Here is a 17578-nt window from a genome sequence, read left to right on the forward strand (position 1 = left end):
TAGAACAAGTCCTGAAAAATGTTCCCATGGAATCATATAGATCCATTCATTGGTCTGATAATATTAAGGACAACAACCAAAATGAAAGCCCAAAATTATGTAGAGATATGCATATAAATAAATAATTTACCATTCCTGTGATGCATCTGTCCAAAAAACTTTAAATATACTATGCGAGCATAGCCTTATTTCAAACGAGTGAGCCCATTTGAAATTAATTTACGTAATTTAAAGTAAGATTCTATACATATAATATACATAAATATTTACATATGGAATGTATGTATGTACATATATATATGTACATATGTATGTATGTGAAACGATATACCTTAATTAAAACCATTCAAAATCATTTACATGCATCAATTACATTGAAAAGAAAAGCAATTTCAAGCAATTGAGACAATAAATAAACGCCAAATAACGACTCAGCACAGATTAGGAGGCGGGAAAATGGGGAAAACGTTTTGGTTCGGGTGCGCATTAGCTACTGGAAACATGTCGATAAGCGAAACCACACAAAATCAATCTTGAAAGACGAAATACCACAAATAAGAAGTGTTTGTTAAAAAAATGGATAACAGCACCGGAAGGAAGCGTGCAGAAACAAAAAAAAAATACGGAATATCTGAAGCTATCGATACCCAGCCTCATGGGAGTGTAGAGACTACGAGTACAAAAAAACATGTAACATTCTGGCGGAGCATAGCAGGAGTAGGGATAACTTACACAGACTAAGACAAATGTAGACAGCAATAGGGCGGTAGGGAATAATAAAAAATAACATGCAGGAATATGCCAGCAACAAGCTCACTTATTGGCACAAGGGTGTGGTAGCGCAAACAATCAGTGGGAATGTAAGGATACATGAAATCATTTGATGAGCGTAAATAAAGTTAGAGAAAAATAAAAGTGTAAATGAATAAATATAAGTTTTTAAATAAAATACATAAATTAATTTGGTAATTTTTTTAGTGAAAATTGGAGCATATTTAAGAGAATATTTAATAATATTTTAAAAACGAACCTTGCGAACACGATTATAGGTTGCAAAAATATTTCAAAACTAAATAAATGTAAATTCAAAAACCTGGCCCATATATATAGCAGAAAAAGTTGCCAAAGAAAGAAAGCATGTATCAGCCTTTTATATGATATTTAAGACTACAACCTTCTAGGAGAAGACTGTAAATTATCCATGCCAGAAATGTATGCGGATTACAAAATGTACTGGCTCTTCGTGTGCAAAGACCGCTAAAAAAGTAAATAGCCAATAAACAACAACAATAAATCAAGTTGCAGGCGGACCTATAAGGTGTAGCTCGCTATAACCGTTGTATACTGCACTTTTGTTTTACTTTTCACTATTATTGGATTTGTATATACAATGTCGCTAAAGATGTTTAGCTGTGTTGGTGTTTGTAGCTATGCATAACATCGCATGGTCGTCACTTCGTGTTCAACACAAGTAGTAACTACGTACTATATTGCTCTTTCGCTCTTTCTCTATCTGTCTTGGGCTTCTAACAATAACCCACCAACCAGCAAAGCGTCTAGCAAGCAACATATCCGTATAGCGCAAAACAGTCATGTTGCAACAGATAGTTAGTAAACATGTGTATATACATGCAACATACAGAAGAAAAGTAACTAAGTGCATGTAAGGCTAGAAAGCAGAAAGAAAAATATGAATTTTTTTTATAGAAAAAAGGATTGAAATGTATGTAATGTGTGTACGTTTGTATATATTATTGTTGGTGATTTTGCTTTAACTGCTGCGAGCCACTTTTACTGCCACTACATACATACTCTTATGCAATTACTGCACGCATTTGTTGCAACATCTTTAACCAATTATGTATGCGCTAAGTACCAGCAGCGTTTATATCAACGTCGTGTATATACTTTTGTATATATTATTTATACATGTACATACAAAGTTTACGCGCATTTTCGCTATCATCCTTTGTATTTCAACTTTACTTGCGTCCATTTAATGTTTAACAGGCAGCCACTTAATCACATCAACATATCGCTACGTACCATGCAACAATTTGTGTGTATGCGATAATGTCGTTGTTGTTGCTTTCATGTATGTAAGCTTACACTGTGCTCAACGTAATGTGAATTAGTTAAATCCCTTGCAATTATTGTAAACGCAGTCATGTAATCGCCGACACTCCTTGGCATTCGTTATGGGTGAGAGTTAGTCCGTAGCATGGAAAGGCAGTACATGAGGGTTATTAAATAGTAATTAATGTTTTTTTAATATTTTAGCTATTTTTTATTTATAAATCACTGTCAGAGAAAAAAATTAAAATTGAAAGTGTGCCATAAGTTTTTTTTAACGTTTTTTTGATAAATAGCGTCCGCTCATACTCATAGTATAGTTTTCATGGTAAAATATGTTTCTCTTAACAAATGTCTAAGTCCCTCAAATGGATTATCGAAGTTTGTGTATTTAAAATATACGTAATGCTCTGTATTAAACCCACGTATCACCTAGAAGCAATTCCAACCCCAAGGCTTAAAATAAAAATTAAACAAGTTAAATTCAATGTGTTCCTTCAATGTTTCCATCACTTCATAGAGGATCACACTAATATAATTCTAAACAATTCTTAATCGACACTGACTAGAAAAATTGCCCATTGAAAGATTTAGAGAAGTTGAGCGAAAGTAATTATTTTCGAAAATTCCGTTAGACATTTTTCCGAAATTTACCTTGAGAGAAAACCATTCGAATAGACTTTCGGAAAAAAGTTCTTAAGTTTTTGTCATGGGTTTGAAATTGATTAAACTCGTTATAACTGATATTACAATTAATAAAATGCTTTCTGACTAATAAACCAACATATCTTGGCAGTTTTATAATTCTGGAAAATAAATTTTATATGTAATACTTATAATTATACTTTAAAAACTGATTAGCCCAATAAATTCAAACACATAACGATGAAATTAAAATAATTTCTTGAAAATCTATAATAATATAATAATCTATAAATATATAATATCAATTAAAATCTAAACAATTGTGCCATCTCGCTCTTACATCAACCGATTTCACGTAACCACTTCAATTAATTAGGAAAAAGGCATGAAATAGAAACAAAAAAATATGAAAGCTGTAAACTAAAAAGGCCACACAACTGACTAGCTCATCAGTCACTCAGCGTGTTGTAGCAGCATAACCCCAAAGTTACAAATAATAACAAGCGTTACTACAAACCAGAACGCATGGTTGGGCAAAAATAAATATGAGCAGAAAAAAATAAAAATTAAAATGGTAAAAGTACACGTATACGAACACAATTACAACATTAACAGCAGACAACAACAACAAGTAACGCTAAGCAGATATCGACGCGCACAGAAAAAGGCGAAAATTCACTCAATGCTCAATGCTTGTCAGCGATTGCTTAAGCGCGTTTCAACCACTGCCCCCTGCCAGATGTAAAGGTTAACGCGACGAACGGCGCCGTCGAGAAGAGGACGCATCAGTGCGCAATTTGAGCTACCAAAACACGCTGGCCCACCCCTTTTCGTACTTACATGTATGTGTTTGTATGTACATATGTACATGTGTCTGTGTGTACGCGAAAATGTTTGTATGTTGTAGCTACTGTTGTTTTCGCTTGTTGTCTTGCTGCTTCTAATTTTTCTTGTTTCTCATTTTCAAAATGCGCGCACGCTGGGGGAGCTGCCCTCCAGTCGCTGTCGTAAGCGTAGAAACATAGAAAAAAGCGCGACTAAGCGCAACATAGTCTACTCAATTGCGCTTACAAAGCTACCAACAACATACTTTCGTGTGTGCGCGCTCCTCTGTATAAGTACAGCTGTATGCATGCAATCGTGTTGTAGTTATTGTTTTCATGTTTTGTTGCCGTGGTGCTTATGCTACCGCACCACGGCAGTGGCAGCGGCATTTACAGCGCAACATGCAATAACAGCCATTTTTCTAGTTGTTAAGTTAATTTTTTCCATGTTCTTCTCTTTTTCACTCGCTCACTTGCGCGCTATGAAGTTAATGCGATGCACCGCACCGCACCGCGCCACTTCCCTTGCCAACACTCATACACACAAACACAAACAGTGAGTGCGCTCAACCACCGCCCCAACCAAAGCTGCGACCAGTCATACATTTTGCTTCCTTTTGCTTGCTTGTCTGCCTGCCTGTCGCTTACACCGCTACTCAACGCCCAGTGTACACACACACACTTATGTATACGCTCTGCTATGTCGCGACCTCATCGCGCTACTACCCCTGCAATCTAACCGCTCTGCTTCATATTCAACGCTTCTTTTGATTCGTGTTGTCGATTTTTCGTTGTCACATTTTGCATCTCGCTCTCACTCGCAGTGGCCGCATTCTTTTGCTGTTTGCTACTTTGCTCTCGCGTGTTCCTGCCTGTTTGCCTGTAGATATTTTATTTATGGCCGCAGTAGATATGAGACGACTACGACGACGACGTTGCTTGTATTGTATCTTGTAGTAGTTTTGTTCAGCACGCAAACATACATACATACATATATGCAAAGAGACGTCCAACCTAACCGGTTCAATGCTGGATCTTCTTAACAACTATATACCACTAGTATTTGCCCGCTGTCCGTTCAACCTTTGAGTACAATTGTCTGTCATATTTATTGTTGTTGTAGTTGTTGCCGAAGCGTAGTAGCAGCAGCCTGCCCACTTTAATGATTATCATTATTGCCGATGTTACGCTGCTGTCGCTATTTGGTGTATCAATGTTATTTGTACATATGTATGTAGTATGTATGATCTGTACACTGTGTATTGTTTTTGTTGTTACATTTAGTGTAGTAAGAAGTCGTATCTTGTAGGTACATTCTCGTGGTGAGCATGAATGAGCGAGTGTTCATGCCACACACTCCTAAAATAACAACAACAATAAACATAGCTGTGTAAAACAAAAATGAATAAATAAATCTGAAGAGAACGAATTTTAATAAGGCACAACAATGAGCTTATAAGAGAGCGCAATGCATTGCAGTTTTGCGTAAAAAAGTGACGTGCGGTTGAATTAAGGATTTCATTTTTCTTGATATTTTTTCACTAGGATTTCAAGTTCTTTTTTCGACTTTTACTAACCTATGCTAGTTGCTTACAACATTACATAAATATATGAAATTACACCGTAAGGTGTATAGCATACAATGCACTCAAATTATGAAGAAATTTCTTAGCCTTAATTTCATACCGCCGTCGGCTTTTAAGGATCGAAATATTTGTCCGGTTCAGAATGTTTTCTAATTAGTAAGCTAAGAGCAAAATTGTTTTGCTGAAGAAACCTAGATTTAATTTCGCCAATGTTATCATAATTTTTTGCTCAACGAACGTGAAATTGACTGCGATTAATTTATTTTTGTAGATGTAATCAAAAGTAGTTAATAGCGGACTGGTAACTGTAATGGATCCGTTTTTTTTATCTGGTTAAAGACTTGGTAGCGTTCCTCAAAATGAATTTGAGAACATCTCTACAACAACAACAGTTTAAATAATAATAATTAAATGTTGACTACAGATAACTTTATTAAAAATTGTACTAAATATATGTATTTGTGAAAGAAATTCTAAAAAATTAAAAAAAAATTATTAAATGCCTTAAAACCCTAATTAAATAGTAGTTTTGATACATTCAGTATATTTTATATGACATTATAAGTTTTTATTTAGTTTTATATTATTCTTAATAAATCTTAAATTTATATTATTCTTATGATAGGCAAAATTTCCATAAACCGAAATGTTTATATCCCATATCCAAAAAAAATATAATTCAAAATATAATACATAATACACAATTTTATATTATAAAAACAAAATTTTTCTGAAACCCTTCTTAACATATCGCTCATTTACATGAATAGTGTCACAACCCAAAAAAGTCGATTTTTCAAGAGAACTGTTTAAAGTTTTCAATGTCTCTTATTCAGCAAATATAGAAAATGCCATAAGTTGTACTCAACTCCAAAATCGTGTTTTGTGCTCCTTTGAAATTTTTCACATTTTCGCACATTTTGGCTAAAATATCAGTTTTTGGTTTTCTTCAAAGAAAAGTACCGAAAAAATGTGTGAATATTGACTTTGATTAAGTTGATTATTATAATTTAAATGACAATTTACTATAACAATGGTGAAAGTCTATTCTTAGTGCGTGGAGGACTTCACAGCTCCAAGGAATATATGCTTTTGATCAATGACCAGGGCTACACATATACATATCCTTACTCGACACTTATAGAACAGTTCCACTTTTACCGCACACCGAGACTTCGTGCCAATTTTTTAAGGGTCCACTTTCCTTGAATGTTAGTTCTCAATAAAAAATGTTGTTATGATTATATATGAAAATATTTAGTAAATAAATTATATTCAACATTTGTTATTACTAAGTAATTAAATTCTGATTTTTTCAAAAGCGAATTTAACGAATTTTTGGTTTTTTTAATTAAAATTTTAAATTACTACATTGAAGGAGAGTTGATTATTATTAATTTATTATTTAAACAAATTCATAATTATAAGAATTCAAAGAACTATTTGTTATTTTTGTTTTTGATTTCTTCGAATACCATTATACATTTGTAAATAAGTTTATTCCTCACGCAACTGAGTTTATGCTTATAAGAGGATTTTGGACTTTACAAGTACCCCAATTAACCACCGCGTTTGCATCGCCCAATTGTATATGCTACATTTGCTGGTCAAAACCTCTAGCTGCCGGGCATATTTTTCTGCTGATATTGTTGTTGCTGTTGTGTGTGCTACAATAAAACTCCTTGTCTAACTCCACTCGGCAATGTATGCATTGTACATACTCATTTAGTATTATCATCATTTGTTATTGCCGATTGTTGTTGTATTTTAAGCACTTCTTGTTCTTCAATTTGCTTTTGATTGTTTGTTACTCTTTATTACATGTGCTGTATTTAACTTATTTTCTTATAACTCTCTTAAAGCAATGCGCACACACTTCTGAAGCAGAAACAAACGCTTACTCATAGATACAAAACCTAGTACTAACGCTGCGACAGCACGACTCGCTCAAATGCAGTTTTTATACTACTCATATTGAATTTTCAAGCGCTCTCTCGCAGTACGCTCTGTATAAAAACAAACAGTTTCGCTCTCTCAACCTCTCTCTTTGAGCGTATAGCACGCGCTCAACGAATTTTATCTTTTTATGTATTGGTGTATCTGTGTGTCAATTCGTTTGTTACCTTCCTCTAACCTTTCGTGACTCGCTTTGGCTCATACAGAGATATGTCTGTGTATGTGTGTGTGTGTGTAAACATGTATTTGTGTAAACATGTATTTGTGTGTCTTATTGCTGCGATTGTCTGATGTTTTCTTGATGTACTCTCATGTTTTGTTGGTGATTGTTGTTGTTGTTTGGCACTCATTATTGCTATGCGTATTGTTGTATTAGCGCTGAACCCACCACCACCACCAGCACCAGCACCGGCACCACCGTCACCACTACCAACACAAATAGAGCGAGCTACTGCGCTGCGGGCAGCCAGTCAGCCAGCCAGCCAGCCATGCTATCACCATTATCGTTGCTTTGCTTGTACAACCAATTGTTGTTATTGCTGTTTTTGCTTTTCATTTGTTTTTGTGGCTGTACATCGTGTCGTTGTTGATGTTTATGTCGATGTCGTAGTAGTTCGTTGTCGTTGTACATTGGCAAGGCATAGCTGCGCGCTGTTGTTTTTGTTGTCGTCGTCATCATCATCGTGTCGTCGTGTTGTAATTCCCATTTGTTGTACAACTTTGTAGTTGCTCATGTTGGAAATTCATGTTAGTCTACTTTTGACTGTTACGCAGATTGTTTGCATCGTCGTACCGTGTCGCTCAGCAATCGCTCGCACGCTCGCACGTTCGCTCCGCCGTAGTACGCCGTCGAACGAAGAAATGTCAGTTGGTTAGCCAGGGCCAGCCGTTTGCAACGTTATTGAGTCAATACACGGGTAGTTCGCCAGTACTAGCGTTCGCCCACTGGCCCGCCGCCGTCAATCAGTGTTGTCAGTACGTCTCACCATACACTAACTAACTACTAGCTGGTGTTTAGCCAATTCGCGCTTGCAAGGCAGCTGAACGAAATTTGTGTTTAACTTTTGCGGAAAAATTATTAAAAAGAAAACTAAAATTATTTACCGGTGAACTGTGATTTTTCTTTAGTGTAAAAACAACAATTTTCGCAGATAAAAGAAAAACTCGATTTAGTACCGTTAAAGCAACAACAAAAATCGTGCGTGTGCAACAAAATTTGAAAATTGCGTCGGCAAAAGTGTGATGAAATAGAAGCGCCGGTAGCTTTAACTCTTTTAACGGATTCATATGCAAATGTGTAATTAAAATTATATTATTAATAATTGAAAAGTGCATGAAGTAAAATAAAATAAAACACACAGTAAACCAGCAAAAAGGAATAGTTACTCTCACAAAATTAGTGTAAAGCAGTGTCGGTGATTACCCGAACCGTGTTTGCTGTGGCATTAATTGCAATTCTAATAAGAAACAAAAAAGTAAGCGTGTGAAACTAATGCAAATGCAGGCAAAAAAGTGCATTAAATAATTATTGCGGTTTTGCTGCATAGTAAATTATAAATTGTAAATTAATTTTTATTATTTTCGCCAAATCATAACATTAAATGACAGTGCACAGTAATGACAGTGGTGTGTGTTTAGTAATGGTGCGTATAAATTTCAATATGCTTACATAAATATTATAAAACACAATTTAATTCAATGTTAATATAAATATAATATTACGCTTAGTGGAAGTAGAGAATAACAACTAACGGAAATTGGAAATGTATATGGATTACAATAAATTCATATTTGAATATATAGACAACACCTCCCATCTATCTGAGCTTGAATAAGCATAATTATTTCAGGCATATTCTTTAACTTTCTGAAATTTATGCTGAGAAAACTTAAATGATAGACATCGAAGAGAAAAAAATAGATTTTTGAATACGCAAATTTTATATATTACTATATTTAATTGTGCTGCGAAAGTGTCATGTTTATCTTTTGAAACTTGCAGAAAACAAAAACACTTATTAGGTGTTTTGTAAACATTTACATCAGAATTAATGTTATCAATCCCAGTTGCACTTAAAAACTGCACGTGCCTTTTGTGAAAACTACTGAAAATAGTTAGTAAGAGTGGCATCTATAGTTCCATGTCAAGTATTTACCGCCGCCCTTAAGATGTGATAAGTTTTTCTGAAAAAAAAAAATCGAATAACGTATGAAGTATTTTATTATATTATCAACTTCACTTCACTCAATTTCAAAAGCAAAAATACCATACATTTAAATATCAATAAATTTTATAAAAATTAGTGAATCTAATTATCGTTAGAGCTTTGCTAAATTCCTTACGACCTTCCTTTCCCTTTTGGGCGCATAAACTTCATAAAATTCCAGAAATAATGGAATTTTAATATCCTCAGTTGCCTTTGAAGGGTTAATGGATTTTCAAGATCAACTCATTTCTGCTAGCTTTTATAAAATTTTATTATATCAGAAAGTTTGTATATATTGTATATATATTCGTAATATTGATCTCTTTTCAATTTAATACCTATTTTCAATATCGATTCAGTAACATTTCAGTATAAAAGTTACGTTTTCTGATACAGTTTCGCTTAAAATGCAAATATTTAAAACAATGTTTCAACTAAACTATTTTTCATCGCTTACGATTTCAGTGCTGTTCCATTCAAATGGGTGTAGTTTTAATAAAAAAATCGTTGATATATTGTTTTGAAAGCTTTCCGCCATTTATGGATAACTACCTTTTTTTGTATGGATCTAACTAATCCATTTATTAAATCGAGATTAGTCAAATTATTATTTAAATCGAGATTAGTCAAATTAGTTTTAATTGATTAGCGAGCAGTTTCTGTATTAGATAAGTATTTTAGCAATCTGAATTAAATTATTTTATTTTATTTTTGAAACTTTTACATAAGGAACTGGCCACAATATTGACAGTTAATATATTAAAACAAACTTCGCTTATACTTGGCTGATTAGTTATTTAAACAGGGTTAAACCATAATTCTTCAATGATTTTGTTTAATTTTCTGATAAAATTTTGCATTTTTTGAGTTTGTATTGTATGTGCGAAAATAATCTCAATTCAAATCATACATTTTGATTATCGTACTTACCCACAAAGCACATATTGCATATTTAAACACAAAATTCAAGCAAAAATATTCAAAACTAAACATGAAACTGGCTTAATTTTGCAAACTACAGTATAGTTTTGAGCTCATGATACATAAACTTCATTTTATTAAGCACAAGCAATTTACGAGCATTTTTTTCACAAACTGAAACCGGTATGATTTAAACTGCAAACTAGAAAAATACAAGCGTCAACACCCCAGTAGTGGTTTTAATTGCTCTATTGATTTTTTTATTAGTTCAACTATTTATGTGTGATAAAAAACAAATCACGTTATTTCGGCTAGTTAGTGGGCACTGATTGAGTTAGCTTGCGCCGATTCAGAGCACGGATTTTATTATGATGAGATAATTTATGAGCCGAAAAAGAATCGATGGAATTTTGAGTACAAAAAAGATGATATATAAAACTATGCGGATATGTTCGGAAATTTTTAAGCCTTTCCACCGTATTAATAGTGAATTGCTATCAAGTTTCGAAAGAACTAACTTATATTTTATATAATTTAAGCATTAATCTAGCTAATTCAGTACGGATGTTCAATTGAAAACGCAACATATTTATTTATATTCACCATGAAGAGGCATTTTCTGAAGAACGCACGTTTTTCGTATCTACAAACAAGAGTTGAAAGACATATGTATATATATATAATTATTTTTCATATATTAGTAGCGCCAAATTTTATATGTATTCGAATGTCAAATTAATGAATGAATGCAAAATTTTAAAAATATGCTCGTGAATCATGTTTCTTATCAATTCGTGACAGTTAATGCATATGTCTGTACTTATGTACTACTCTGTGTCGTCATTGGTTATCGCCATTGTTTGCCGAAAATATATTCGTGCAGATTTACCGCATTTGAATATACTCGTTAATTCTTCTTCAATTCGGTGAGATTACAAATTCATTGTGTGGACTGTTTTGTTATAGTTCTGCTGCAGAAACTCTTTAATTGAATTGCTGTTTATTAGAATAAATATTAATTCAAAATGGTGGTTTGGGTTGAAAAATATTTTTAGGGATGATTATATTCAAGAAGTTTCGCAATAATATTCATAGTTAATCAAGAAATATTGATATCTATTATATTTTCCTTTTGGAGAATTGTAAAATTTTGTTGTTTTAAGAATTGATAAATCTTTATATAAATTATAAAAATGCTATTTTATATTTTTAAAAATTTTTCACAGTAATTATAAATCGTAAAATTTTGTTGTTTTAAGAATTAAAAATTTTTTATAAAAAATAAAAAATGCTATTTTGTATTAAAAAAATTAATAACGCAAAGATATGCTTATATTGCTTCATATTTCCTATTTTTGACTAATTTGTTAAAAAAAAATATTTCTGTTACCAAAAAAGTTATTTACATATGACCACATTATTAAAAATTAGTATTGTTTTATTATTTTTTATTAAAAATCAATATTCAATAGTCTGTAGTTGAAGCCATCCAGAATATGCCGTAATTATTTAATAACACTTACAGAATTGTAAAGTAATTTCAAATTAACTTTCAATAAAAATACGCAATATGTGGTTACTATGTTTCCGTTAGCCACAACAACAAACATACACACAAACACAAACATGTAAAGAACTGCAATATAAATAATCTCAAAGCAATAAATCACCGCCGCCACAGTGAAGCAAAATGCGGACCGCCACACACAAATAATATTACATAAATATCAGTCCGCTTGCATCTACTTACAAAACAACAAGTTATATGTATGTATATGTATATGCCGTCATTTACATGCATACATATGTACCAGTCAACGGCAATGCCACATTTTCAATTAAATGCGAGCCAACTTCGCGGGCCCAAAGTGTTTGCATTGCAACGTGAATGACTTTATGTGAAATTATAAAAAGGAAATTCAGTGTTTTGTTTTTGTTTTTGCCACATTTCGAACGTAAAACGTTTAATTGCGCAATTTTCATTTTCATTTGCCACTTTTTTCCACTTTTTCTTTTGCTTGCTCCCTTTGGCACGGCACTTTGAATTGATTTTTAATTACAACTTTCATGTTGTACAACAGCTGCTGGCATTGTTGCCACAATCAGTGTGCAGCAAACATATCCGCCATATTGACATGGCGAAAAACATGCGCTACTGTTTTGTCAGCTTGTGCTATGCGATATCGTGTCTGCTATCATTACGAGTATGCCTGTGTGGCACTAAGTAATTTCAGACACCTACAAGCGTCTACATCAACATATAGCAAGTACATAAATGTCAGTGTCGTTGGGGGGAAAAACAGCATTCAGACGTTCAAGTACAAGTGTTGGCAGCCTGACATGATTTGCTGCTGCTGCTTACCGCCCCCGTCCGCAGTGATTCGCGCTTATCAGTCAGTCTATTGCTATGCCGCCGCTGTGACCGTCCCCATTTTTCAGCACTGTTCAATAGATGTTCTTGCCAATGTCTCTCGTCTTCTGTGAGTTGATTAAAATTTGTTGAATTTTTCAGCGATGTTCAAAGTACATATGTTTACCTAAGCGTACAAGCAACGCTCGCTGATATGTACTTACATGCAGTGACATTCTTTACCAATCTTATATAAGCAGCAACGAGGAATTCACTTCAATTTATCTCAAATTGTTATTTTCTGTTTCATCTGAAATGCAATTTTGGTTTGCTGCAAAATGAATTCTTTAGTTTTGTGGCAAACAGTGTGACTATTAAAAGTGTTTATAAAAAAAAATATATATTTACCTTATAATCGCCATAAATATAGCATGATTAAACGAAAAGTTATGAAACATTTGTTTTGCTTACAAGCACATCTCGTCGGTTTATTATCTGCAAGAATCTTCTGTTTTCTGCTTCATAAATTATATCGCCGCGTGTATTGTCACAGCGATGCATTGTTATTTCTTTTAACAAATCAAAAACATATTAAATGATTGTGTAATGACTAATAAACAGATTTTAGTCGAAATTAATAAAATTTCGGTAATAAAGTTAGTATTAGAAGATTACTACTAGAAGTGGGTTTCAAGTACAAAAATCTCAAAAATCACAAAAATAAAATTGATAATGATAATAAAATATAAGGATTTAATAAAATAATTTTAGTATTTTGTATATAAAAAGCAAAGCGAGTGGATTAAAGCTAGAAATATAATAACATTTTGTACAAAATATTTCGAAAGAAAATTAGCATTTTCTAATTTCTGATGCAATTCAAATTTAAAGAATTTAAAAAATATTTTTTTACTAACAAAATTGTTTAAATAAAAAAAAACCACTCAGAAATATTTTTTATCAATAAAAGCAAATTGTAAAATTACATTTACAATTACATTTTTTTATATCAAATAATTATTTAATACCATGTATACGTGAAAATTGTGTTATTATTTCGTTTGTAATTTTATATATAAATAGCATAAATATTTTTTTTTAATTTTCTTAAAAAATGATTCAAAATATTTAACTATTTCAAGCTGAAGAAGCAATGCTACTTTGAGCATACTACAGTTTTTAATAAAAAATATAATTTATTAGTATTATTTTGAAAATTTTGGACCAAAAAATAAATATTAATAATTAATATTAAATCAAAAAAATCTCAAAAATTGTGTTTATGCATATTCATAACAACAAATATAAAATTTACATCACCTAACTCCTCGTACGCATTTGGAACATGACCCTTTGTCTGAACATCCAACTGATTCCTTCAAATCAATATCAATATACAACACTTATATATGAGATAAATACTGGTAATATCTATTTATATGACCTAACGCTTATCACGAGCGAACTACTTAAGGTTTTTTTTGACGATGGCGAAAAGACAGGGCCACTAAAGAAGTGACGTGCTCAAGTGGTCATATGCGATTAAAAAATAATAAGTCTAAACAATTCCTGCAGCAAACACACGCACAAACGAACATGCGTACATGCTGCATTAACGTACGGAAAGAATTTAAAATGGGCGACATTAATATATTGAACAAACAACAACAACAAATACTGATACAAGAACAACATACATACGAGTACAAGTATGCAGCTAAAACAATCTCAGCGAACTATTAGCTGATTGAGCTGTGTGCAGAGATTATGGCGATATCGACAATGACTGCGACGACTACGACGTTGACAAAGTTGCTTTGCTTACCGATAACGCAGGGGCAGCGCTTCGTGTAAATAAACAGGAGCGGCAGATTCAAAGCGTGTTCAATCAAACTGATTGCCGGCCATGATTGGTGAAGTTGTTTGTATTTAGTTTTGATTTTTTTCGGTTCAATATTATTATTATTATTTTTACTACATTATATGTTGGATATGTTTTCGATTTGTTGTGTCAATAAATGCTCGGTTGTTGCTTAGAGCATGTCGCATAGACGCGCTTGTTCGTCTTAGTCACATTTTCAAACACATATGTCTGAAAATGTCGTTGTTATTTATTAAATAAATACCGCACACACATAGCGCATAAATAAATAAATACCGTTTAAAACATGAGCTGTAATATTACAAATAATAACAAATCAAACACTTTCAGTTGTCACTTGAAACAAGTCTAATACAACAACTTCGACTCTAAAGTCAACAAATCAAGTCGCCAACAAGTCAAGCTAGACAAAGTTAAATGCTTGTTTATGAAGAAGTTTTCAACTTTTACGGCGTTTATGCACAATTCTACATTGCCGGTTGCATATGTACACGGATAATGCGTTAGTGCCACACGCGCCTCAAATAATACGTGTCTGCAATGCACCATATTTGGATTGTTGGCGTGTTTTTGTTGGTATTGCTGACATAATTTAGAATATGTATTATTTTATTTTATATATTTGAAATATTTAAAATTGATTTCAAGTGGCGTAAATGCTTTCCTATGTTGCTGTAAAACTAAAACTTACTTCAAATAATTTGTTTCTAAGTCTTCTAGAGGTGGTTACCTCATAAATATATTATTATTAAACATTAATTATATAAAGTCTCCTCATAATTTCTTTTTCTTGCCAATTTATCATAACCAGAAACTGCTCTTCTTTCCTTCAAATTGATGAATCTACAAAAATTACTTCTAAGTTAAATTAAGCGCAAACATGTTTGGCTTCATGGCACCATTTAATTGCCAAATCAATACCATTGCAATTATAGATGTTTCAACATTGCGATTTTTCTTAGATAACCAAGTGTCCAGTGTTAAGATAGCGCTGGAGAGGCCCTTAGCCCTTACTGCAGTGCAGCGCTTGTTACTAGTAATTGCAGCTTGCGTACAGTAAAAGCCGGTTCTTGGCAGTTTAGCGCACTTAGATTTCTACTAGTGTATATTTAGGTGTTTGTAGAAAGAGTTGTTGTTGCATCTCTTGGAACGTGTAATTCAAATCGGTGCTGTCAATCTATTACATGATTTGTCGGTAAGCTGCTATGCCTTTGAAACGTTATAGGGACTTAAGCACATATATGTACATATATGTATTGCCTATTTATTGACTTAGTATTGATTTGTTGATACCAATGAGACAACTTAACAAATAACTGCAGCGGTGAACAGCTATAAAAAATTAATGAAAAAAGTTGCCACGGCAATTGTAGCTGCTTATCAGCGCGTGCGTCCCTTGCAATGCATACAGCTGATAACGGTACACGCATTTTTAATTAAATTTTCTATTTATACTTACATAAATTTCATATTATACGTGTATGCGCCACTGCTGGTGGCAGCGATAAAGCAAACCCTACTTGGGCACCTTTTAAGCCCTGCACTTCTCCCTCTATTACTTGTTTTAAAACATTTATTTACTTGTTTTTTTACAGAACGCCGTTTCAACTCGACCGACTGCATCGCCCACAGCCGCCACCGCACAACCCGTCGCGCCGATCCAACAGCACCCCACCAACCTTAGCACCAACGCAACGCACAACGTAGCCACCGCTGCTGCTGCCAACGCGCCGCAACCCACACTCACCGCTTCGGTTGCGTCCGCTGTTGCCGCTGCCGCTGCCGCCGCCGCTGCTGCTGCAGCAGCTGCAGCTGGCGCTGTGCCACCAACAAGCACAAGCATAAATAATAACAACAACAACAGTCACATTAACAGCAACGTCGTGCCTTTAACCAAGGGCATTACGTCCACAGTAGCAACGCCGCTAACAATCACATCCGCCGCCGCCGCCGCTGCAGCTGCTGCTGCTGCCGCCGCACATCATCATCATAACAACAGCGTCAATAGCAGTCCAATGGCCGTAACATCGTCAGTACCGCCGGGCGCGCGCTCCATATCGCCATGCTCAGCAGCTGCCACACCCTACGGCAGTAGTAGTATACCAGGTGGCGCGAGTCTTAGCGCGAGTGGACCCGGTAGTGGTGTAACGGTTTCGGTAATTGGTCCACCGGGCAGTGGGCCGCCAGGTCTGCCACCCAGTTTGGCGGGCGGTCCACCAGGTGCGCCTGGTGGTGTACCACCGCCGCCGGGTACGCCGGGCTCAAATCGTTGCTGTGATACTGGACGCACAATCTACACGGATCCCGTTAGCGGTCAAACGCTGTGCTCATGTCAATATGATATGCTCAGCTACCAGCGGTTAGCGGCCGCCGGCGGACTTGTCACGGGTCCTGGAGGTGTGCCGATAGGCGTCTATCCCGAAGGCATGTCTGCGTATCTATCGGGCATAGCGGCCGAACAGCCGCCGTTCTATGCGAATCCGGTAAGTACTAGCCTATAAAATATAATATTAAGCGATCTTGAGACATTCTTATACATAATAATTTGTTATTGTTACCCGCCGCTCAAATTTTGATGTCATATTTTAATACAAGTCGCCTACGACAAATTTGACTCGCCTTGTCTAAAAACAACAATGCTGCTACTTACTATACAATAGCTTTAGCCACAACAATGTGTCTTGCAATTTTCTGCAATATGTCTTCGTTGCAACACCGAGGGTGGTCGTACAGCTCCTTAGCTGCTTAGTTAGCATAGCTCCGGCAAAGCAACGCTCCTTGACCTCTCTATCTGTGCTTAGTAATATTTAATGCGCTTTGCAGACTTGCCGTGCGCTGCAGCTGTAATAGTAAATGCTTGAAGAAGAAAATATATATGTTTTTCTTTCTGGTACTTTGTATCGTCTTTGTGCAGCGACCTTTTGTGGCATGCAACACCAACGACATAGACAGTTGTTGCTGTGTTACAAAAAAGCGCAGCAGCAAAAACAGTACAAATTCACTTGGCATATTTGTTGTTGTATTCTAGTAGCAACCTTTACAACTCGCTATGGTCAGTGTCCGACAGCGTTGGCATGTGGCATAACCGCTGCGTTGACATTTGTGGCATCTTTTATGCAATGCTAAAATAGCAT

The 17578-nt window shown here is 34.5% G+C and overlaps 1 protein-coding gene across 2 annotated transcripts in view; it reads left to right on the forward strand.

The window, feature by feature from the left end:
* LOC105221036 (homeobox protein caupolican) overlaps positions 1 to 17578 on the forward strand; it is a 117542-nt gene that overhangs the window by 79129 nt on the left and 20835 nt on the right. The window contains exons 1-2 of one of the 2 annotated variants that reach the window (XM_011197681.3): positions 7791 to 8727; positions 16040 to 16927. In XM_011197681.3, the coding sequence (XP_011195983.2) occupies positions 8686 to 8727; positions 16040 to 16927 (930 nt within the window). In that variant the 5' untranslated portion in view covers positions 7791 to 8685. Of the gene's footprint in view, positions 1 to 7790; positions 8728 to 16039; positions 16928 to 17578 lie in introns of those variants that run through there. The other variant, XM_054228766.1, reaches the window with a different exon arrangement.

Source organism: Zeugodacus cucurbitae, chromosome 4 (assembly GCF_028554725.1).
Source record: "Zeugodacus cucurbitae isolate PBARC_wt_2022May chromosome 4, idZeuCucr1.2, whole genome shotgun sequence".
NCBI lineage: Eukaryota > Metazoa > Arthropoda > Insecta > Diptera > Tephritidae > Zeugodacus > Zeugodacus cucurbitae.